The 26,081-nt window shown below is 31.9% G+C and overlaps 1 protein-coding gene across 2 annotated transcripts in view; it reads right to left on the bottom strand.

The window, feature by feature from the left end:
* Positions 1–260: 260 nt before the first annotated feature.
* Positions 261–26,081, bottom strand: part of LOC132757059 (A disintegrin and metalloproteinase with thrombospondin motifs 16-like) — a 134,415-nt gene continuing 108,594 nt past the window's right edge. The window contains exons 13-25 of one of the 2 annotated variants that reach the window (XM_060748245.1): positions 25,724–25,899; positions 25,126–25,256; positions 24,127–24,250; positions 23,227–23,471; positions 22,565–22,706; positions 22,039–22,165; positions 20,163–20,370; positions 19,251–19,453; positions 18,843–19,038; positions 18,096–18,287; positions 15,914–16,126; positions 13,590–13,737; positions 261–6,369 (exon numbers count right to left, since the gene is read on the bottom strand). In XM_060748245.1, the coding sequence (XP_060604228.1) occupies positions 6,254–6,369; positions 13,590–13,737; positions 15,914–16,126; positions 18,096–18,287; positions 18,843–19,038; positions 19,251–19,453; positions 20,163–20,370; positions 22,039–22,165; positions 22,565–22,706; positions 23,227–23,471; positions 24,127–24,250; positions 25,126–25,256; positions 25,724–25,899 (2,221 nt within the window). In that variant the 3' untranslated portion in view covers positions 261–6,253. The remainder of the gene's footprint in view (positions 6,370–13,589; positions 13,738–15,913; positions 16,127–18,095; positions 18,288–18,842; positions 19,039–19,250; positions 19,454–20,162; positions 20,371–22,038; positions 22,166–22,564; positions 22,707–23,226; positions 23,472–24,126; positions 24,251–25,125; positions 25,257–25,723; positions 25,900–26,081) is intronic. The other variant, XM_060748246.1, reaches the window with a different exon arrangement.

Genomic DNA, 26,081 nt, shown 5'->3' with positions numbered 1-26,081 from the left:
CTTGGGCCGTCAGTCCAAAACCCGTGTCTGGAGCGTAATATCTACATGCATGGTGGGATTTTAATATAACTTTGGACAAATGTTCTCCATAGTAAACCAGTGGATGAGACTACACAACTATTTTCCAACTGAATTTGTTGAAGGTATTGAGTAAGGAACACACAACTTGACACGGAACCTACAATGGTACTATCATACAAGGCAAAATTTAAGTTTACACTTCCAAAACCTGGGATAAAATAATGACAAGAGTTTATAGGCAGGATTCATTTTTAATGACATCAAAAAATAGACTTGATAAATTTTCAAGAAAATACTATAAATAACAACGGTATTCACAATATATACAATTTAAATGATTTATGAACTTTTGTAAAAATTTGTTATTTATAACACAAATGAAGTGGCACACAATGCTTGTAGAACACACTATAGAGTAAATGCTATAATCTGATACAGAAAAACAATAAATTAAGATTTCTTAAGGTACCGTACTGTTTCCATTTAAAGCCCCTCTGGGCCAACATTTTTTCAAGACGGGGCATTAATTATAACTATAAAAATTTGCTTTAAAAATCTGTTAATTAAAGATGTAATTCTGTTTTAAAAATCATTATTCATTATTATGACCTAATATATGATACAGGATTTTTTTTAATGATTTTATGTTACAGGAGTGTCATTAATTGTTATTTTTCTAAATAAAAATATTTGGATTTTTTTATTGCTCATTCAGTATGGATTTTATATCTATAATTTTTTTTAACAATATTCAAACCTTTTTTAACATTCTAACGTGCATTCTTATCAGACGTTTAAAAACTGACAAAACAAAACTTGAACAAAAATATTTATTTTTTATAAGAACTTCTTGAACTCTGTTTTACTGAAGTTTAACAAATGTTTCTATCGTTAAAAGAGGGCCTGATTTAAAAGCAAAGTGCCTTTGTCTAGGATAGGTTAACAATTAAGATTAAATCAAAACCATTAGTGCAACAAAATAATACCATAATACCAGGAACACATAAATGTGTTTTTTTCTTGTGTGAATTTATGTAAGTATGAATGGATTCATACTTGTCTTATTTTTAATCACTACCACATACAATGACATAAATTATCAATAATAAACTACAGCTATTTTTGTTATTAAAGCAGCTCCACTGAGGTCCAAAAGCCATAAAAACAGAATTTGAAAATATTACATAAATCAACTGGGGCTCTTAAAACAGCAAATATGAAACAGGTAATAAAAAAATCTCTGAATTAAATTTAAAATCAATATGAAGAGTGATTCTTAGCTGCAATTGAGTTAAAAGCATATAAACTTTTTGCATTTTTATCATTCTGCAGAACAAAGAGAAAAATTCTTGAAAACAGCAAATGATCTGAAATTTTGCCCACAAGTTCTTAGTAAGGACCTTCATCAAATGTTATAAAAAAATCGTGAAAAAAAAATTCTAGTTCTGTCATGTCATAAACCACAGTCCCTTTTAATAAGAGGAATAAAGAGTATTTATTGTAATTTAACATTTTAAAGTCTTTTTCTGATTAGCAGGATTGGTATTTATAAACTTTGTATTGTAACAAACTTTACGATGCTTCTGTTCTTGCCTTTGGAATTTTGAACTATCAGGTGTTGTAGAAAAATAATTTGGTAGAAAGCCTCTTGGTTTTCTAGGATAAAATTTAAACACACTTATCCCAGCCAAGTAAAATGGCATTGTCAGTTATTGCCATAGTTGCATTTTGTTACTAAGGTATTGTAAGGAAATGATTAAATCCTGTGATTGAAAAAGCCAATCCCTATTACTATGATACCATTATCACTTTCAGAAAAATCAATGTATGTGGCAGAGATAGGTGTTAGAGATTATATTGTGTTAACACAAAACTGTGAATTATCATTTTCAGAGAAAATTTGTTTTTATTTTTAGTTATAACACGTATGAAAATCACACTTAGGATACAGGTTTTACGTTGTATGATGTATAACTGAGTCATATTTATTAGTTCGTTAAACAAATACTCACATGATGGACTTGTAAATGCATTTTAAAAAGTTGATAAGGTATACATGTATATCATACAGTCTTTAGAGACTGTTTCAGTCATTAAATATGGATTAATGCACTCAAATTTTCACTCAATTAAGAATAGACTCACTCCGGAATTAAGAATATTTGGGTTTTTCCTAGCTAATCCCGGGGTACAAACTTTTACAGTTACAGCTTTGAAATTAAGAGCAACAGGTTGACTATTGTGACCGAAAGTCCACTGTGAAGCTATAATGGTAAAAGTTTGTTTGTACTGGGGGATTAGTATTGAAAAACCCACATTTGCCAAGTTCCAGATAACATCTATTTATAAAATGTTTATTTTCCCATTTACCTCTGGAAGTGAAATCTCAAATCTTCGTTAGGTACAAAAAAAGAGCTATATTCTCTTTAAAACATCAATAAAATGTACAAAAATATGTATATTTCTCTACTAGAACTCCTGGTAAAAGGCACCAGATGTTCCGTGTGTCTCATAATAAAATCATTTTTTATCACTGAACACTAGTTTTAATTAATAAATGGGGTAATAAATTAAGCAACCACTTTCGGTAGTTTACTTAAAAAAAAAATTGGTATGACTGATTCTTCATTATGAACCATAAAGCATCTTTAATTGTAAATGGAAATGAAATAAAAATACTGTAAATTTTTACACCAAATTTAGGCCCCCCGTCTTATAACTGATCCGTCTTGTAGTTGAATATTTATGGTACATGTATCTTTTTCTTGTTATATCAACATGACATTTTATCTTAAAGTAGTTGTAATATCTTAGTAAAATAGAAGAGGATCAAAATTATAATTATCAATTATACACTCCCTGTCAATTAAATTGTATACCATATATTCCCAAATAAACATCCCTAAAAATATATAACCACTATTAAATTAGCAAAAATATGTGTATAAATGATTTTTTTTAATCATATGCTATACAATGTTCTTAATTAAGCTACAAAATGCAAAATTTCAATTTTACATGTTTTTCTGTAGAAAACAAAACTTTAAACTATATCTAGGACATTTATAAGGGAAAATATGGTATGATATAAACAAGCTTAAAATAAGATCAGTTTTTGTTTGTAGAATAACAATAAACAATAACAACAACAATAACAAACAGAGAAAGAAAACAATCACATAAACTGATAAGAAATAAGTATTATATTTCAACCATTATTCAAATGGCATCAAAATTAAAGGCCTTTTTTAACAAATAATCACACAATAAGGTCAAAATTTCTTTCTTATCTTTGTAGACAAAATGGACTCTATTTAAAATTATTAAATAGAATAGAAATAGCATTGAAAAGTGCTCTCTCATTTTTCGTTAAAGGTAAGTTAATTGTTATATTCATTTTACAATCTTTTTTGGCATACAAATACATGTAGATATGGCCAGACCAAAGTTATCATTATGTTTTAGCAAACATGTAATAGCACTGCAAATCTATTGCATTTCTCCCAAATATTGAAATTTCCTTGCTGAATCCTTACAATAGATTATGATAGTGTACATTTAGAATCAGTGAATCAGTCCACAATAAAATTTCTAAGAATAATCAACATGTAATTTTCAAGAATTCTTGAAGCCAAAAGCATGATGATGTACATTATAAACATACATGATAATTTAAAACATACAGAAAATGAAACATTTATGATGATATTTGATAAAGGTAAATATATTGAAAAAATAAAGAATACACTTGTATGGAAATTGTGCATGATAAAGATGATATTTTGAGACAGTTTTGTTTTCATTTATAGTATTATAACTGATAAATGATTGACATTCCCTTATTAGCAAGACCATTCCTCATTATAAGTTGTGATAATTTATTATTAGATCTCTAAAATAGAAAGAAATTCCATAACCTTTCCATACTAATATTCTTATATGGATTTGATCATCTTTCAAGCTAGAAAAAACAAACATTCATCATAATTAGGGAAAAAATTTTAAGATACAATATAATAACTGAATGAACGGCTAAACAGTGCAGAACATTTAACTTTGACAGACTTACGATTTCTAAACTTAAATCTTTCCAGCGCTAGCTGAGGTGGTAACGGACCTGTGACACCAGTATATTGCCAGGCCAGCCTAAACACCATTGAGGCATGTCCGAGCCCTATACTGTTGACTGATTAATAACAATATTTTGATGCTAAAATTCCTTCAACTTCCAACTAAAAGCCACACCTCTCTACTACAATATGCAAATTAGACAAGGTAAGGGTTATTAAAGTGTATCAGCATTTTTTCTATAAAGAAGCCCGACCCCTTTCATTTTTTTATTTCTTTTTCTTTCTGTACCAATGAAAGATTAAGAGGTCATTATTTATTTACATAGAAATGTGATTGGATGTTGCTAATAAGAGAATTTACAGTTATTAGTCAACCATAAACATTATTCTAATTGAAATAAGAGGAGTCCATTGTTCCTGCATCAAATTTGAAATTCAATGTCGAATCCAAACCAGGGTAACTAAATGTTTTTTTAAAAGGTGTACATGACTGTATGCTTTTCATTACAAGTGCTGTTTCAAGACTTGACTTTGTAAGTTATATTTACTACAGCATAAAATTTGAATTACTTTAAAAATAACAAGAGGAGGTCTCTGTAATTTTATCGGTTTTTTCTCCTCACACCGATTTCATTTAGAATAATGAATAGAGCAAATAAATAATTATAATATACAACAAATACATCTGAAGGACAAAATCAAATATTGAATTATTACATAGCACAATTTCACAAATATATTTGATAAAGGCCAACCAAGCAACCTGCTTAAGAAAGCTGAAATATGATTGGCTGTTTCTTGAAAGGACTTTCCAAACTGACCAATGAAAATGAAATATTCTTCACCTCTCTAAATAACACATTATTGAATGAATATTGATAAAATTACAAAACATGCTGAAATTCTACTGTACACAAAATATGCACAAAACATGATGAGATTTACACAAAAAATGCATAAAACATGATACACTCTACATAAAAAAATGCTTAAAACATAAAAAGTTCTACACAAAAATGTAAAAATAAACATAATGAGGTCAAAACACAGTAAACGTCTACAATGGAAAATGTATTAGCGAGACAAAACACAAATTGGTCCTTTTTTAATAAAAAAAGACACATTCCGTCTTTTTTCTTCTGTTTCCTCCTCCCCTGTACTTTAGTTTCACCATCTCTCTAAATTATGTGTTCTACTAATTGCACTTATCACATTTTATATATCTATACTGAAATGATGAAATGATGATGTAATGGTAAAAATATGTAGATTTTTAATCATTTTCTTACACAAAAGCCATCTTTTACCTTTCACATCAACTCACTATATTTTTTACACAAAAATATGTTAACATAGGTTTTCTCAAAATATTTTTCACATAACACTTGTTGATAACTTGTAAATAACCTTTACATTAACAATCTGACATATCCATGTCTCTTAAATATTACAAAACATTGTATGCAACATTTCAAATTTGACTTTACACAAAACCTCAACACAGATCCTTCACATATTACACACCTTTTTTTACACACTGAAATGAACATATAGAGTTGAGACTTAAATTCTCAAATCTCAGAATTCACAACACCACAAGGGTCCTTCAGTCCAACCCAGCTGGACAAAATGGCATCACAGTAAAATGTGTAAACTCGATTCACCAGTATCACAATTTAAACCAGTCACAATCTGTACTCTCTAACATTAGGAGGTAAAAAACTCTCCTTCCATAACACCCTATAAAGCGAGTCACATGATGTGATCTCCATAAATAGGAGACAAAAACACACACCACTTTCACAGGTCAAATTCTCCACCGCAAGGAGGTAAAAATAAAAGTTAGTTATCAAATCCACTATGTTATGAACTCTCTTCTTTGAGAGGGTAACAGTACTCATTCCTTTTGTGCAAAAGTACCAACTGTCCCCAAAAAGGCATTATCTTTTTTTATCACAAAAGTATCATTTCCTTTTCAACTACATCCTCTTGCCAAACTTTAAGAAGTTTCATTCCAATAACAAAGTTGTAGAGTTGTTTCTCTGTCAAATTTTTTTGTATATTACAACTGGTGTATGCAAAAATTCAAGTAAGACAACTCTATATTAAAAAGTTGCCTCCCTTTAATACAAAATGATTGATGAAGAATTGCTTCCCTTTAATCATCGACCAGTTAAGCATGATTTACAACATTTTTCTTTGTATGATTGTTTATTGCACACTTTGTGATGAGGCACTAAGTGACACCATGAAAACTGATCTTTACACCAATGTTGACCTGAAAAATATGAACTTGATACTTCAGACTGATGCTTAATCTTTTCTCTATGATTTGATTTCTTAAATCAAGGCTATTAAATTCTGTATATACATAAAACATTACAAAATAATTAAATCCATATACCATGTGATGTATATATATATATATATATATATATATATATATGGGATATGTGGGGTTTAAATGTGTTAAAATTGATCTATAGTCAATGCCTTGTGCACAATGTTCAAATCCATTGAACAATGGTCCTGGGCAGAACTTTCAAACCACTTCAGTGCATCCATAAGAGCATGACTTTGTGCAGTACACAATTTTCCATTCCCTAAAATAATGACCCAAATCTTGTCATGACAAACTTTATATGATTCATATTCACTGCTATGGGTTCGAATCCCAACAGGGACTTTGAATTCTTTCATAAGAGGAAGCTATCCAGCTAGCTTACGGAACGTCAATGGTTCTACTCAGGCGCCTATTCTTGCCTGAAATAATGCATGGAAGGGTATGTGAGGTCTTCCTCCACCAATAAAGCTGGAAAGTTGACATATGACATATACTGTGAAAGTGCGAAGTAAAACCCAACCAAAACAAGAACCGGGTGATGCTCCCCTAGAAGGTTCTGGACACAGGAAAGTATAAAACAAGAGCTGTCCGTAAGACAGCGCGCTCGACTTTTTTATTGCTTGCCAATAAAAAAAGTTTTTGCAGTAAAAGGCAATACAAGAATCTCTGTATTTTTAAAGTGAACAATGGCCATGAGCATTAAGATATTTAGTGAAGAATTATTTTACTGAATTGTGTGATACCCTTGAACACTGCAGCAAAGTTTGAAATGTTTAAGTCAAAAGAGGGCTGGTAAGAAAGAAAAAAAAACTGAGTTGAGCCTTAAATAAATTTAATAGTATTAAACCCACTTTGAGAGAATAAGGTATTTTTACGTCACTCAGAACACCTTGGTAAATGACATAATAACATAATTTTTCAAGAAATCTATGCCAAGGAAGCAGTATATTTTTGTACAATCAGCATAATATATAGATTTGACTTTGTATGTGAAAGTATTATAGTTACCTTATAATACAAGTAATAGATAAATTTTATCAAGCTTTTTTAGATGTTGTCAGTTGGTCACAAGTGGATCTCTTTCACACAGGCTGTGGGTGACTGGTTACTTTTCGTGGGTCCACTATGTAGATAATGCGTTGTAAACTGATATTTGAATTACATGAAGGAAGTTCAATTCATTATTTAATGTCATGCTAAATGTTGGGAATCATGATTGTAAACAAGTATTCCAACTTTCAAATTAATATCTCAAACAGTTCAGTCAAAAAGTGGACTGGTACTAAAAACTTAACCAAGATTCTAAGTCGATAAAAGGCCTTAATTTTTAAAACAAATCCTTGACAGAGTTACCTTCTCTTGCGTACAGATGGGGGTAATGATGTGAAATAGCATTAAAAGTTTCAAAGCAATATCTCAAAGGGTTAAGGCAATAAGTGGATTTTACCCATATTCAATGTATTTTCTAAGTCAAAAAGGGGCATAATTCTGTCAAAAACCTTGACAGAGTTATGTCCTCTTGTCTGTTGATGAAGGTCGTGATGGTAAACAAGTATGGTCAGTTTCAAAGCAATACCTCCAATGGTTTTGAAATAAAGTGAGGTGGTACAAAAAACTTAACCAAGCTCAATACACTTTCTAAGTCAAAAAAGGGCCATAATTCTGTCAAAAACCTTGACAGAGTTATGTACTCTTGTCTGTAGATGGAGGTTATGATGGTGAACAAGTATGGTAAGTTTCAAAGCCATACTTGTAATACTTCTGAAATAAAGTGGGGTGGTACGAAAAACTTAACCAAGGTGTGACGCCAACGCCGACGCCGGGGCGAGTAGGATAGCTCCCCTTTTCATAGAAAAGTCGAGCTAAAAATGAACAAAGGGCAAAAACTCCAAAATTAGGCAAGGAGGAGTTATGTTTTTTTGCACTGCACTTCTATTCAATGAGATCTATCTATCTATAAAGTTTCCTGATGATATCAGAGTTATGTCCCTGGTAAAATTCAAAGTGTAAAAATGAACAAAGTGCAATAACTCCAAAATTAGACCAGGCTTTGTTTAGGTTCTTTAAGCATTGCAGTTTTATCCAATTATATCTAGCTACCTACAAAGTTTCATGTTGATAATAGTTTTAAAGTTATGTCCCGGACAAAAGTCAAAAAGTAAAAATAAACAAAGGGCAATTACTTCAAAATAAAGCAAGGCAGAGTAATGATTCTTAAGCACTGCACTTCCATCCAATGAGACCTATCTATCTACAAAGTTTCATGTTTAGATATCTCTTATAATTTTAGAGTAATGTCCCGGACAAAGTTCAAAGTGTCAAAATGAACAAAGGGCAATAATTCCAAAAGTAGGCAAGACAGTGTAACAGTTCTTGTGCACTGCAAACCTACTTAATGAGATCTATCTACCTACAAAGTTTCATGTTGATACCTCTTATAGTTTTAGAGTTATTAGTCCAAGAAATCCGTGCATAAAATAGGGTGAATTGTGCACCTCTTGTGAAAAGCATGAAACTTGGCATGGTGGCAGGAAATGGTATTTCAATTCATTTTAGCCTGGGATCCACTTTTTAAAAATCCAATATGGCCGCCAAAATCCAAGATGGCCGCCATATATTAAAATTTTCAGAATATTTGAGTATTTCAGCTGTAGTCATACCTAGAATAGTATAAAAACATCAGTTCATTATATTACAGATTAATTTATATTCAGGCCTCTGATCTTGGTTGTGTTAATCCAAAATGGCCGCCAAAATCCAAGATGGCCGCCATTTATTTTTATTTTTCAAAATATTAAAGTTTTTCAGCTTTACTCTTTACAGGTCAGTATGAAATAGCACCACTTCATTATATTACACATTTATATATATTCAAGCCTCGGATACAGGTTGTGCAAATCCAAGATGGCTGCCAAAATCCAAGGTGGCCGCCATATTAAATTTTAATTTTCAGAATGTTACAGTTTTCAGCTGTTGTCGTCATTACAGAACATTATAAAATAAGACTAATTTAAAATTATGGCATAGCATATTTATTTATATTCAAGCCTTGGATCTAGATTTTGCATATCCAAACATGCTTGTCGAAATCCAAGATGGCAACCATGTTGAATTTTTCAGAATATATTACTTACCAGCTGTCATCATTTTCAAATAAGTATAAAATAGCACAAATACATAATAATTATAACATGTTTTTTAACCATACCAGCATGAAAGACGTATTGTATTTGCCTTCGCCGTCTGTCTGTCTGTCCGTTCGTCCGCATTAAGCTTGTCCATCCTTAACAGGTCAAACTACAGGTGGGATTTCAATTAAACTTTAGGAGTAATCAGTACCTGTCCCGCCGAGATTTTTTCGTCAATTTTTTTTCCAGCTTTATTGGTGGAGGAAGACCCCAGGTGCTCCGGGCATTATTTCAGGCACGAGCAGGCACCTGGATAGAACCACTGACCTTCCGTAAGCCAGCTGGATGGCTTCCTCACATGAAAGATTTCGACCCGAGTGAGGATCGAACCTACAGCGGTGAGGGACCTGTGATCTCAAGTCAGCGACTTTAACCACTCGGCCATGGAGGCCCCCCTAATCAGTACCATCCCAAGTTGTGAACATCACTGTCGCATTTCGCTTTGCTGCACAAAATGGCCGCCAGAGCTAAAAGCAGATATCTTGTCCGGCATTCACTGGTCAAACTACTGGTTAAATATCAACCAAACTTTACAGGAGAGAGCAGAAATATCCCTAGTTGTGCACACACATCACCAGCACATTTCGCTTCGCTGCACAAAATGGTCGTTGGAGCTATAAATAAAAAAATATTGTCCGGCTTTCACAGGTCAAGTTACTGGTGGGATTTCAATTAAACTTCACATGAGTGACCATGCATAGTTTTGGGAGACATATGTTTTTGTGACAAAAACCCATTTAGTTATGAAACTGTTTTAAAGCATCCGATTCATATTGAAACATGCTCATAATTAAATTGCTCAGATTTATTTTTACTTGATTTACGAAAACTCTTAACAAAAGAATATTTAAAACAAAAATGGAAGTTAAACTATCTCATAATTTCATTATCTGTCCGTGAATAAAAATCTCTGCTAATTTTAGGTAATTTCAAGTTCAAGCAACTTGCAATCAAAGTAAGCTGAGCCTTATTCCAATGATATAATATGTAGCTGACCTCCTATTGGGTCATTGTGCAAGTGCTAAAGGAATGGTATAGAAATTTTTGTATATTTTTACCAACAGCTATGTTATTTTCCCTAAAAAGAAAACACTTCATAATAATAATTTCAGAGAATTCTAGACTATGTAATTTGTATTTTGATAAGAATTAAAGTAAAACGTAACCCAAGACTACTTGAAGTAGTTTATGTTCAGAGTCAAAAGTGACCAGTTCTTAAAAAAATGTGGATACTAGGCTAGTAAATTGCTGAAAATGTTAGAAATAATGATATTTCAACAGTTGTACATCAGGTTGCTTTTATACTAACTTAAGCAAGGTAATGTTTAAAGTGTTATCAACTTATACTAATCAGTATAAACAAGAAAACTTTAGTCAATTATCTATAATTAACACCTATTGATCTAGTACTGAATGTCTGTCAAGTTTAAGGTCAATTGTTCATTGTTGTTGTGATTCTAGGAGTAAATAATAAAAAATAAAAACAGCTGAAGAAATGACAACCTCATGAGTTAAGCTAAATTCGGCATGATTTCACTAGTTCTTGTGTACAGTCCTTTTATGACAGTTGTGGAAACCAAACAGAAATTATTTAATCTAAGTAAACAATTTATAATTTGTTAAAAAGTTTCCATTGTTTTTGAAATACAAAAAAAAACAACAACAAACAACTGAGATTATAAATCAACTATTATACTGTAATATCAGAAAATACATATGATTATGTAAGGCTTTACCCCCTTAATCAGGCATTTCAACTGCTTTAAAATATAAAAGGGAGAAATTAACAATAAATTTAAGAGCGTTGCCCCTGGAATGCAGCCCCGAAATTCGAAGTAAGTAAGTAAGTTAGTATCTCAATCTTACAATTTGAATCTCATATATCAAAATTATCAAAAAGAAAGAGCTGCAAAAGTCTCAACTTGATCTCATATAAAGTCACGAATTACTAATCTCAATGTCAAACACTTAATTTTGATTACAGAAAAGCCCAAGATATTTTTGTTCAATATCATTCTGTTTTTCTTGTTTATTCACAAGACCTTGCCAAAATAATGACATAATAAGAGTCTGATTCCGTTATCTATGACACAAAATATATGCTGCTTAAATTACTAATGAAAAAGAACTCACAGCTGCAGTAAGACGATCACAAGGATGATGCAAACTAAATTTATTAAAAAGAATTGACAGGAAAAGAAAACCTTACGTTTCCGACACTAACTAGTATAAATCATACTGAACATTTGGTTCAAATAAGCTAAGGAATTGTGTGCACTAAAATATACAATACAACAGAGGATTAATTCACACTTTTCAAGCATTAACATCTACAGAAGCATTTCTATGGGCTCAGGATTCAATTTCTGTAGATGTTGATGCACAAAATAATATATATTAGTCATTCTGTTTCGGTGATTCTACGATATGTTGTTTTCCGCATAAAGAAACTAGTTTTATATTGATTTTAACTTTAATTTTTGTGCGTTATGTTTTGATAACAAGGTAACTGGGGATCATTATTAACATCAGCGGCTTTGCATGGTATCAGAATCATGCACATTGACAAGAGTTATTGGTAGGACATCATAAAGTGTTAACCTGTTCTCGGTGCTTTATAGCTAAACAAGAACCTAGATTATGAAGAATCCCTATATTTAAAAGGGACATAATTCTGTCAAAATCCATGATAGAGTTATCGACCTTTAACGGTGACCTTCTATTATGCTCAAAATAAGTGTATTAGAGTTTAACGTATTCCATCATGTATTTCTTACAAAACCAACTTGCGTGAAAAACTTGTAAAGCTGACGCCTTTGTCACCGTGTACAATATCACTAATCTTGCTCCCTAGTCTTTGAAATATCAAGCTAAATGATGTGCTCGCATGGTTTTATCCATAAATGCAAGTTTTTTTCTCTCTGTAAATGTACATCTGTATATGCAGTTTTATGCAGGAATACCACTTTTTTAGTTTGTTTCATGTATTAAAAGTGTTGATGATACAAATTACCTTTATTATAGAAATTTGTCAAAATATCATCATTTAATGGCAGCCATATTGGATTTTGAAGCCATATTGAATTTTCTACCAATGCTACTTGAGCATTTTTCCAAGAAATTACTATTTTTGACCTATAATGTCAATTTATAGCATTTTCTAGTCATAAATAACTTCATTTTGACATGACCTGTGTACATTTTACATTTTGGCGGCCATCTTGGATTTTGGCGGCCATCTTGGATTTTTAAAAAGTGGATCCCAGGCTGAAATAACTTGAAATACCATTCCTTGACACCATGCCAAGTTTCATGCTTTTCACAGAAGGTGCACAATTTTTTCACAAATTTCTTGGACTATATGTCCTGGACAAAGTTCAAAGTGTGAAAATAAACAAAGGGGGATAATTCAAAAATTAGGCAAGGCAGAGTTATGGTTCTTGTGCACTGCACACCTACTCAATGAGATCTATCTACCTACAAAGTTTCATGTTGATACCTATTATAGTTTTAGAGTTATGTCCCAGACAAAGTTCAAAGTGTAAAATAAACAAAGGGGGATAATTCAAAAATTAGGCAAGGCAGAGATACGGTTCTTGTGCACTGCACACCAACTCAATGAGATCTATCTACCTACAAAGTTTCATGTTGATACCTCTTATACTTTTAGAGTTATGTCCCAGACAAAGCTCAAAGTGTAAAAATAAACAAAGGGGAATAATTAAAAAAATAGGCAAGGCAGAGTTAAGGTTCTTGTGCACTGCACACCTACTCAATGAGATCTATCTACCTACAAAGTTTCATGTTGATACCTCTTGTTGTTTCAAAGTTATGTCCCGGACAAGAAAAGGGGACGGACGGACGGACGGAAAGCCGGACGGACAAGGCGGCGACTATATGTTCCCCGAAATTTTTTCGGGGAGCATAAAAATAAAAAAATATATGATTCATATGGTAATTACTTACCCAGTGGAGTAGGTACACATTCTCCATAGTTACACGACTGCGTGGATACTGGTCGTGATGATTCACTACAAAATGTTGATGGCTGTCCACGATTGTTGACACACGATACAATACGTGACTGACTTCCAACACCACAGCTTTTTGAACACTGAGAAATAATAAATATCTTTCCATTACTAAATTCAATATCTACTATTTTATATTAAAAAGTTACCAAATAGCAGGATTGACCAGTAAGATAAGTTTAATCTTATTATGAAATATATCTTATCAACCTTCTCTCTTTTGCAAAAACTAGCAAATCTGGTATACAAGAAATACATTTTTTAATGCTTTAGGAGGACCACCTTTTATCTAAACTTTGGACAACTAGAAAATTTGGGATCATAATCTCACATTGAAATTTCCAGCTTCAGTAGAGAATTGAGTATAATCATGTACATGTTTTATTTATAATTTCAATAAAAAAATTCAAACAAACAAGAAATCCCAAAACACATTTTATGCAGATGCTGTAAGTAATGAAAATTTAACTGATAAATTTGTTTTAAATCCATAACCACAAATGTATATATACTGGTTTATATTTATATGGTAATACTATATAATACAAATAGATACAGATTTTATCAACTTATTCCGAAGCATTTGTGTGCATTGCAATGCTTTTTAACCCTGTATCGTAACACAGACTGTTACCAATTAGAATTAGAAAAACCTTTCTAATTAACAATTAACCATGACATATTTTTCCTGAAAATAGAGATACTGTACTCCGGAACTCGACAAATGCGGGTTTTCCCCAGGTGATTCTTGGGTACAAATAACTTTTTACAGTTACAACTTGGTATATAGATGCATACCATGAAGCTGTAACAGTAAAAGTTTGTTTGTACCCTGGGAGTTCCAAATAACATCTATTTTGGACACAAGAATGTATACTATAATTTCAGAGAATTTTTTGTCATGAAAAGATCACATATTGGAACATTAAATTAATCTAATGATTGAACATAAATTTTCTAAATGCATAAATACAATTTCTAAAGATAAATACCAGTTGTTAAAGAATCTATTGAGTTAAAAAAAAAAACCAAGACATAATTCATATCCAATATTACCACCATTTCATGCATTTATAAGTATTTCTCTATTAATTTCTGTTTCTAAGAATTAAAAAAGTCACTCAATATACTAACTAAAGTTAATATTTTACAAAACAAACTCCAATAAATGAAACAAGAGCACCACATGCGGTGTTATCACTTGTCTGTTAAAATAACCACTTTAAAAATTTGATGTTAAAAGGGGCATAACTCCAAAAACAAAGCTTTCAGAATCATGCCCCCTTGTCTAATAACTGCACCTTGTCATGATAAGAAAGTATTCCAAGTTTTATTTTGCTATAAAATTTACAATTTTGTTAAAATGTTTTGTATTGAACTGGATAATACTCTGCATAATAGTTATTAAATTCTGCATAAATTTACTCTGCATATGTAGGGGGGAGGTGTTGTGCAAATATTGCCTTATTGCAAGGTCAATATGAGAATTTAGCCATCAGAAAAGCAGAAATATCGCTACAACTCAAGTCTAGGGATTTCAATTTCATTAAAGATTTTGTTTAAAGTGAAGAGCTAAATTTTGTCAAGACATCATTATTTTTTGTACAATTTAGAAGAGTATTGCAAAAAGTGGCAATAAAACTTGATTTTTTAGACAATCAATTAAAGATTACTAGAAACCACAAAAATCTTTTGTTTAGTTACACAGGTTCAGACCATTTGTGCAAGAAGCAGAAATCTAATTTATGGCAATTTACACGCTTTCTCATAATTTAATACAAGCTATATTAGAGATGCAAAATGATCTGCTATGTTAATGTTATTATGCATGTACCGTTAGACACGGATTAAGAGCTTGATGCAAAAATATTGTATATTCCTCAACATTTGAGGGTACATTTTGTATATGTTACAGCATTTTAGTGTCAAGCTCTTGATAAGTTTGTCAATATTTAGTAAAGCAAGTATCATCTGATTAATGAAAGCTCTATCTATAAACATGAAATATGGTATGACATTGATAAATGAAGTCATGTGTAATCAGAAACTGAACAAAACCTGTAAAAATGTTTTAAAAAAATATCACACGTTCACAATATAAAACACTCTAAACACTATAACAACAACAACAACACTCATGCAGGTAACATTCTACAAGATAATCCTTAGCCTAGCAAGGTCAATGTCAGCTATAAGGGTTTTAAAAAAGAACAGGCGGCGCAAAAACCACGTGCTGGGAGTTTAGCATCACAAACATACCTGAGACCAGCCCCTCACTTCCCATCGTGACACCTTTACTTCCTGTGATATTCTTAAACATGGCATAATACTGCATGACTTGCTCATGGAAATTGCAGGTTTTGGAATGTTTCGACAATAGTTGTCATCGACAATGTTTGGTCGCTGATGGTTGTCAAGTTGAGAACATCGCAGGAACCTCGTGCTGTGACCCGTGCCGCACGTTTGAGAACACTAAGCAGCAAGACAGAAGCAAGATTCATGCCCACTCTTGTATAATAATTTTAGACATTTTACAAATAACTCCCATATACACATATAAAAGAACCCTTTTCCTGAATATATGAAATTTCCTTTGAAGTTCTTTATTCTATATAAAAATAGTTTTTCATACAAAAACCCATTACATGTATTTTAACTTTTAAACTTTCCTATATGCTTAATATTCTTTAAAAAAAACAACTCTCCAGTCCAACTAGCGAAACCCTCTGTTGTTTAAATGCCCTTTTCATAACCTGAACTAAATTTGAATTATGGACATGCCTTTTTTTTAAAATCGGAAAATGTGCATAATTAATTCAAGAGATTACCAAATCGAAAAGCTAAATTTGTGCTTCTGACTTTATGTACAGACTTAAATGGCATTGGCAAGCTATAATGGCTGCTGGTGAACAGAAAGTTATGAAACGATATCTTATTTGGTCATTACAGAAAATCATGAATGTTCAATTCATTTCTCTTCCCATTTATAACAGGAAATTCATTACCCAAAGCACTTTCATATAAAGAGTGTCCCTAGCCCAAAATTCACAGAAAATGAAAAGACAAACAGAAATTAGTTGATACAACAGTATCACAATGAATACTATACACAAGATCTTAATACTTTGTATATTCATTGCAAATCTTAAAATTTAGCATCCTTTACCCTTCATATTTCATAATTATTATAGAATAATAATATTACGGTGACCAGGACAGACACCTGATTTCTGGGACAATCCCGACATCCGGGACGTTATAGCATGTATGTATGTCACAATATTAATCTTAGAAATGTAGTTATTAAACAAGAGAAGGCACAAGTCTTACAAGTCCAAAATTATCTTCTTTAAAAGTACTAGCAGAAAGTAAAATAATAATTTTTTTTCTGGTCTTAAAACCCTTACCACACTAAATATTTTAAATGGAATTGCCCGTCTTTTAATCTGGACCAAACCATTTATCATTTCTAGGGGAAAAGTCTAAAATAAGTGCTAATTGATAAGCCAAAAGTGCAGACCATGATATCTAAAATGTTCTTTAAAAAATAAAATATCTATCTCAAAGATTATGATAATCAACTTAAAAAAAACTCAACATTTTTTATTTGTGAAATTAAAGTAAGTTTTTTTTCAATAATATTTAAAGATTGAAATTTCATTCTGCTGGTAAATAATAACAGTAAAATAATGGGAACACAGTTGGTAAAAGCATTTTGCTTTATTAAAGCTATTATCTTAAATGTACACAGTCATTAACTGTTCCTAACATTTCTTCAATTGTTAAAATGTCCTTTAATTTCTATTCAAATTGTTCTCAAACCGATCTGAAAACACTTAATGTAACTTAATGAGGATAATTCTAGAATTACATATATACATGTATGTTGTATTAAACTAGCATTTACTTCTAAATTAACAATTTCTATGAATGTGCTTTAAGCTTTAATGCAATAAAAGCACACTTTGATGGCAAACTAGCATAAAACTACTTTCAAGGACAATTTAAAACAATTATGGTTTCCATTTTAAAGAGTACTCATTATTTTGTTTTCCTTTTTGAAGAGTACTCATGAAATTCAAATTATGACACTATGCTACTTTTTTTCATGCCGTAATTTTACGATAAAAAGACAATTAAAATGATTTTAAGAGGGTAGTATTATAATTAAGTGAGGGTAATATTAAGAAAATGAAGAGGTTGATATGTCTATAAATAGATGGTTGGTTTAAATTTTTGATGGGGAATATACATTTAGTGAAATGTTTGGGATTTTTTTAAAGATGCCTATAAATAGAATTGCAATGAAATGATGAATATCTACAGGTCAAAAAGCATGCATTACACACTACATTTTTACCACTGCACTATATATACATATATATGTTCATGAAAGTACACGGATATATAAACACCGATAAAATTAATATAAAATACTTACTGGTCCCCATGGCGATAATAGCCAATCAAATTCCTCCATCATTGAGTCACATGGTCCCAGATAGCAGGAACGTGAATGGTCGGGTTTTTTCGTAATACACTGGTCATCTTGTAAAACTTTATGACCGTTTGTATCCTTGGTACGACAGGTGATTCTTCTCAACTGAACGCCACTTCCACATGATGTTGAACACTATAAAATAAAACATAAAAATAATATATGAAATATTTTATAGTGAAATAATGTGAACAACTAACTACCTCAAAGATTCAATTATCAAGAGGGGAAAGTAATGCACTTAGCTTGCCTGTAATTTTATTGCATAATAATTTTTCCATCTTGAAATGCAAATTCTATTAGACTCTTTCAAGCAAAAAACAAATATTTATTTTAAAGAGTTACACAGAGATTCAGCTAGCTATTAAGGGGAGATAACCACTGAAATACAAATTTACAATTCTCAGAAGCATTGTCTTGCTTATGTCAACACTAAAATTTAGCCAAAAACTTTGCAAATGTATAATTACACTGACATTAAAGTTCTTTAAAGGAAATTCACTGTTTTTGTTTATTTATCAGATTTATGACATGGTCTTTTTGAACACACTCATACAGAAAAATTGAAAATAAAAGTTTTCCTGCGAACAGATGATACTCTAAATATCAAAATCCCCCACCACTCAAAACAAAACAATACAATAGAAATTTTGAATAAGTTTCATAAAAAGATGAATAATTTATTTATACCTCATTCCATTTCCCAGAATGCCATGAAGGAGGACAATCTTGTTCATTACATGCTTGTCTACGATCTGGCTTCTCAAGATGCTTGCACATTTTATTTTTCACTTGTGCGTTGTTCTTATTTTCACACCAGACCCTACGTTTCTGTATACCTCCCGCACAGTCACGTGAACACACACTCCAATCACTGACCACCCATCTACAGGGGAAAAAAGAAAAATTAGTTTGAAATCACACCGTATAAAAAAATTTCCATATAAAGACAATATTTTGTTAGAACCATTTTTAACAGCATTTCAACCAATGAAAAGCTCTACAAAGGGTCACTGTTGTATACTGCCTATCAAAAAATTTATTAAATAATATTATTAATAATATAGGAATTTATATAACTGTATTATTTTTTCTTACCTGGTTCCACAATCTTCCCCTGAACAAGAAGTTTCTAGCTTGCGAGCACTTTTCTCAAGGCCATTACAAGGTCGTACTTCACACGTCTGTGTTGTGATTGGTGCATTTGTATGACACATGCTTTCTGGTAGTATCTTTCGTCCTTTTGCACTACGGCATGTCACTTTTCTAACCTGTGTTCCTAAGCCGCAAGACACCGAGCACTAAATAAAATGAGAATGTAACATAAATCATTGGCTGCAGAAACTACTGTAATCAATGAAATAATGTGTTTTATTAGATATATGAAATCTTATAAGTTGTGTGCAAATTTTCAAATCATTCTCATCCTATTTTTCAAGATTAATCATTTTTATTGAGCAAAATAACTGCAAAATGAAAAGGGTTTTCACTCAAATCAGGCTAAGAATCACACATAAACGATATCCATTTTAATTCAGAGCATATTTCATTAATATCCTTTGCAGATTTTTCAATCTAAAATGCTTCACTTGATCTATGTAAAAAATTCATGTTTTTTGGCTATTTGACCTCAGTGGTGCTCCTTTAAAGGCCCATTATGCCCAAGAAATGCTTTAAAGTTTATTTCTCAAAAGCTTTTTATTTCTAATGTCCGAATACAGTTTGCATAATTTTACTCATTGGCCTAGTACCTGAACCATCTTTTACTTCTGTTGCTTTTGTTAATTAGTGTAGTTATAGTGATTTGTTATATTGTATAGAAGTCAAAATACTACTTTGGTTACCATTTTCTACTTTTATGTAAAATAATTTCACATTTATTGCTCCTTTCTGCACGCGATGAGTATATAAAATGGTTTAAAAACATTATTTAAAGATATTAATACTCATGTGATGGAAAAATTTATTCATTTCTGAGGCATAATGTGCCTTTAAAGTCATTTTTCAAACCTTTGTCCAGTCTGCAGCATGCCAGTCAGGTGGACATTCTTGTTCATTACATCTCTGTCTCGTAACCGGCTTTTGCAGGTGCTTGCACATCTTACGTTTTAATTTCTTATCTTTAGTTCGTGAGAGCTTCTGCCGGCAACGGACTCGTCGTTTCTGTTTCCCGCCTCCGCACATTTTAGTACACGGTCTCCAGTCCTCTGTCACCCATCTGAAAAAATAGAAAACTGTGAATGTTTGACATTTTCTTTGACAAGCTTATTTTTTCATCTTGAAGACTAAGCATTTTTAATTTACTAAAGACGATAAAAATTCTATATATCTCCCGACTGAACAGTCTGGTAATCTGATATTTAATATGCAACATGGGTGAAATCCTATGCTTTTCATTGCTAAAGATTAAGGGGGAAAAAAATCATTCAAGTTTTAGAGCTTCATTGTTTATATACACGTGTCACGGCAATAACTTGCATATTATTTCCTCGTTATAAATTGAACAACATTTAATCAAAATTTATTCTCGGCCAACATTTCACTAAAATAAAACAATATGTAAATTGGTCTGGATTTAAATTAGTGGATTTCAATAAGAAAATAAATAAACTGTGAAGTTTATTGAAGATAAAGATACATTTAAAGTAAAGAAAATCCAATGAACAGAGCTTTATTAGTTTCTAAACACACATGATTTTCCTCTTTCAGACATTTTCATTATTTCTTTACCACATATCATATATATAAAATAATTTCCAATGAAACTGTCTTGTCGTGGTTTATAACTTTCATTGAATCGTTTATTCAAGGTGATTACATGACTGTGACAGTTTGTAACCCGAGTGAAATCTATTTTGAGAATAGGCGAACAATTATTCTGTATTTCATTCAGAGAAATTGCTATCATATTTCCTATCTCTGAACATTAAACACTATTCTGAGTTATTTTAATTTCGAAGACTACTTTATGTTAACTTCCATTAAAGCTGCATGCCTCCAGATAAGTCAAAATATTTCAAGAGAATAAAATTTAAGAAAAAACTTGAGAAAAGTAAAAAGATTCAAGCAATAATTTACAAGTTATTTGCGATTCCTGACTGATTTTGCAGGATTTATCGCCATATTTCTATTGCGTTACTAAACCACAAAATAAATATATATGAATACTGTTGGCAATTGTACAGTGGCACAAAGGTGACATGTGTGTGTTTTTATTTATCTCGTGGCCACGAGATACTATGTCGACTTAGTAACTCGTGGCCACAACATAGTATCTCGTGGCCACGACTTAGCTATCTCGTGGCCACGACTTAGTAACTCGTGGCCACGACTTAGTAACTCGTGGCCACGACATAGTATCGTGGCCACGAGATAAATAAAAACACACACACATGTCACCTTTGTGCCACTGTACAATTGTGAGATACATGATCTGATATAACATATATTCATACAGTATTCATCATATTTAAACGTTCATACTAAATCACTTAGAACTATATCAAAAATTTATTTCAAGCAATAATTCAATTTTATAAGAATATCCAAATGATACATTTATATTGTTATCATTATTATTGTACATAGATATTACTATTTTGTCTTGGCCATATTCTATAAATATGTACATTTTTTGTACTTGTAAATGACCAAAAGAATATTCATGCCGATTGCTGAATAAAGATTATTTGATTGATTGTTTTTATTAATATTAGAAATACTTATTAAACATGTGACTGTTGTAGACCAATCCCCTTTAATGAAGGTCAATTAACCCTTACAGACACTGGAAATACAGAGTCCCTTAATGACCCATAAACTCCTTGCTGCTAACGCTTTGGCTTAGCAGCGGGGACTTTGACTTCATCTCATTAAAATTACGTACCTAGGTTCACATGGCTGTTCGTTACAAGGAAACATTCCTGTTTTAGGTTTTTCTAGACCCTCACAAAAGCTTGACTCCACCTCCTCCTCAAAGTTACGATGACATATGGCTGTCACTGACTTCATACCTTTATAACAAAACAACAACATTAATGATTTGTTTACAATAATATACAATTAATTAAAAATTGGTACTTCATTAAACATACATATATATGAATATATAAATATACATGTCAAGCAACATTACACATCAAGGATAAAAAAATTAAATCTTGTTTATTATTTTGACATATAGGCCATCTAGGAATTCCCTTTCCTTCATGCCTTATTTCAGGTATATAGAAGACACCAGAGTTAAACCAGCGAGATTTTTAACATGATCCTAAAATTTCCCACAATCTATTAAAAAAATTTCCATGCCAACAATGTGTTAACTAAAAAGATGACCATCTATATAACTGCTATTCAGATTAAAGATAAACATGTAAGCTACGCCTATTTTCATATACCAATAAGATATGTACCTCCGGCACAGAGTTCCGAGCAAGACTCAACAGAGAGACTCCATGTATAGTTATCAGGTGTCGGAGTTGAAACTATTTCACTAGCCAGCTTAGGTAATGTGTACTCATACTCTATACCAGGATTGTTGTCTTGAACTAAAATCTGAAAATAAGTTTAATTTGTTGAAGTCAGTTTTGAAAAAAAAAAATTATAAAGTATAAGATATTATCAATAATAAAATTATCATCTCACCAAAAAATATAGACATCTTAGCCACTAGGCCACATTTCTAAAATTTACATACATCTCAGTCAGTTTGCCACATTTCAAAAGTTTACAGACACCTTAGCCAATAGGCCACACCTCAAGAGTTTACAGACACCTAAGCCACTAGGCCACACTTTAAGTGTTAACAGACACCTAAGCCACTAGGCCACATTCCAAAAGTTTAAAGACACCTTAGCCACTAGGCCACACTTTAAGTGTAACATACACCTAAGCCACTAGGCCACACTTCAAGAATTTACAGACACCTAAGCCACTAGGCCACACTTCAAGAGTTTACAGACACCTCAGTCACTAAGCCACATTCCAAAAGTTAATAGACACCTTAGCCATTAGGCCACACTTTAAGAGTTTACAGACACCTCAGTCACTAGGCCATACTTCAATTTACACACACCTCTAAGACTAGTTCCTGCTCCAATGGTCCCTCAGCTTCAAGGGTTTCTGGTACATTGTAGGAGCGGTTATACTTGAACTTGGCACCTCCAAGTGTGTAGGTACCTGGCCATGCCACTCGTTGATGTCCGTTCAGGTAATATTTGCCAAACACATTCCTAACAGCCAGGTAATTTGAGGACAATGATTTTTCCCGGATACGTATTGACCTTGCTAACTTTGGTAGAATGGTTACAGGAAAATATGCTGAAAATAAAATAAATTAAACCATTTTTTATCATTATTATTTTAGCTCAATTGTAAAGAAAGCTTTTTCCAGCACAAGTTAGTGTCATATGAAGAAAATAAAAGGAAACTTTGTGCCTATCAATCAACCCACTCTTTTTCGAGGATCATAAAATTTTACTAAATCTGGCTTTCTCAGAACTGGGAATGTACAAATAAAATATACGACTTTAATAAGAGCTATACCTTGAAAAATTATTATATAAAATTTTCTTATTTCTATTGTACAGAATTTGAAACAAAAGTTTTATAATCTCTTATTGTAAAATTTTCAATGGTATACCGGTAAATATAGATGAAGAATATTGAAATTGAATAGGTTTCATATAAAAAATTTGCATGATTTATACTGACCCGATTTCAAGACATACGTGTGTAACCTTATGATAGGAATTTTGTGACATTAATATTTCTATAACTTGGGTTGTGTGACACAAAAAACAGACAATTTTCACCTGGACATGAAAAATATCCAAGATAGTGTTATAATTACCGGTATTTTAATTGTCACTTTAGTGCAGTAACGGGTTAACTCCTATTAAATCATATACTACACTACAGTGATATCTTACAAAAATCACCAGCAAACATCTCAAAATGAAGGAAAGCAGCTTACTATTTAATTTAGGCTGTTCCAGGTACTCCCCTCGTATAAGTCTACATGTTGAGTTGTCCCCGTCGCACACACCGCACATGTCATCATGTAACGTGGAGCCAACCACCCAGTCACATCCAACAGGCTAAAAATATTTATCTCAGAATTATATAACATTCAAAGAATTAATTTTATAAATATTGGATATCTATTACATACAATATTATTAACACCAGTCTAAGCTTTGTATATACATGTATTCTTGGCTTAAGGAGGGGCCATACATCCTTTTAGGCATTGAGAGTACAGACTTGGATTTGTCTAAGCTTTTTTTTCTTTTTATCTATACTTGGCACCGGAATTAACCATAAAATTATGTCGGAGACCTACGGCATCCTTGCCAGTCATTGTAGCTGCAATGACGACATTTTTTATGCCGCTCTACCTACGTCCTATTTTCCATTTGTTTGTGGTATTGAAGTTTAACTAAACTTCCAAGGCATCTGTGTTGCAGAACAACACCTTTCTGAGTTACTATCAGCTAATCATTCCTTATACTTAGGTCTTAGGATGACTTGACCTTGACCTGCTGCGTCACAAAGTCCATGGCTCAGGAAGGACTTAGAGAAGTTGTCTAAGCTCATATGATATCATCCTTTTACACAGGTGTCTATAAACAAGTCATATGAAAATCACTAACAAATCATACAAGAAAGTCTTTTTTTTTAAAAACATACAGTATAAATAAAACTTTTAAAAAGATACTTTGAAATGTCTTATTTTCACTTCAGTCCTGTTTTCTAGCATATCACAGTGGTGTTTCCATTACTTTTACCCATGCCGTGAATTTCACCTTGCAAAGAGGGTGCCAGATGAGTCGGATTCTATACATTGGCATCATTTTAGCGCACTTTATGAATAAACTGTGTTAAAACGACAGCCAGATTGAATGAAGGACAAGCCCATTATACTCATTAAACATGGAATGAGTTAAAAGAAATGTCATAGTTACGAACTTACCTGACATTCACCCTGTACACATATTTTCTTCTTGTCAATACCACATTCCATGCCATCTGTGGCTGTATGTTTGATTGTGAACACATAATCTGGGGTGTCTGCTATACAATGTAACTTACACGGCTCATTCTCTACAATAACATACAAAAATTATAAACCATTAATTCATCATATATCCATTTATAAAAAATAAACTAAGAACTACTTTCATTTTACATTAATTCTTTTTAGCTTGTCTGTTTCAAAGAAAAATTCAAGCTACAAATTATTTCGCATGGATGTAGTTGTTGTCGTCATCGTTATTCAACAAATGTAGTCAATTACTCAAACATTTTAAAAGTTATGAACATGAAACTTGGAATATTTGCTAATCTTGACAAGGTGCAGTTGTTAAACAAGGGGCATAATTATAAAAGCAATAATTTTGGAGTTATACCCCTTTTTACTTAGATTTTAACAGACAAGCATTAACACTGCACGCATGTGGTGCTCTTGTTCTTATAACCATTTTGATAAAAAGGAAAACAAATTGGACATTATGGCATTCTACAATTTGCACTATAAAAAAGTTTACCAATAATGTACACAAAGCATTTACCATTATTGTAAAGTTTTTGTGGTTTCCATTGCAAATACCATCCCTGGAAAGGCTGTTTATTATAGGTGGCACACTGGGCTGTGTGAAAATCATCAGCATCCACTGGGCAGTCTATAACGTTACACATCTTAAAAACTTTGTCCTCACCCAAACAAGCTTTACCTCCATATTGTGGTCTAAAATACAATGAAAAATGATTTTATCATAAAATTAAACAACGTAATTGGCTCTACACTCGCATTTCAGGCTGCGATCATTTAAAATAGTACACAACTATTCTCACTGTTAAAATATTTAATTAGATAGAAAAGATAAATATGGATGAATGCTTAGGGTCTGAGCTCTGAGAAATTCAGTC

Source organism: Ruditapes philippinarum, unplaced genomic scaffold, assembly GCF_026571515.1.
Source record: "Ruditapes philippinarum isolate M1 unplaced genomic scaffold, ASM2657151v2 ctg109_1_1_1_1, whole genome shotgun sequence".
NCBI classification, from domain to species: domain Eukaryota; kingdom Metazoa; phylum Mollusca; class Bivalvia; order Venerida; family Veneridae; genus Ruditapes; species Ruditapes philippinarum.
The sequence above is the reverse complement of the archived record's forward strand: the minus strand, read 5'-3'. Positions and strand labels throughout refer to the sequence as shown.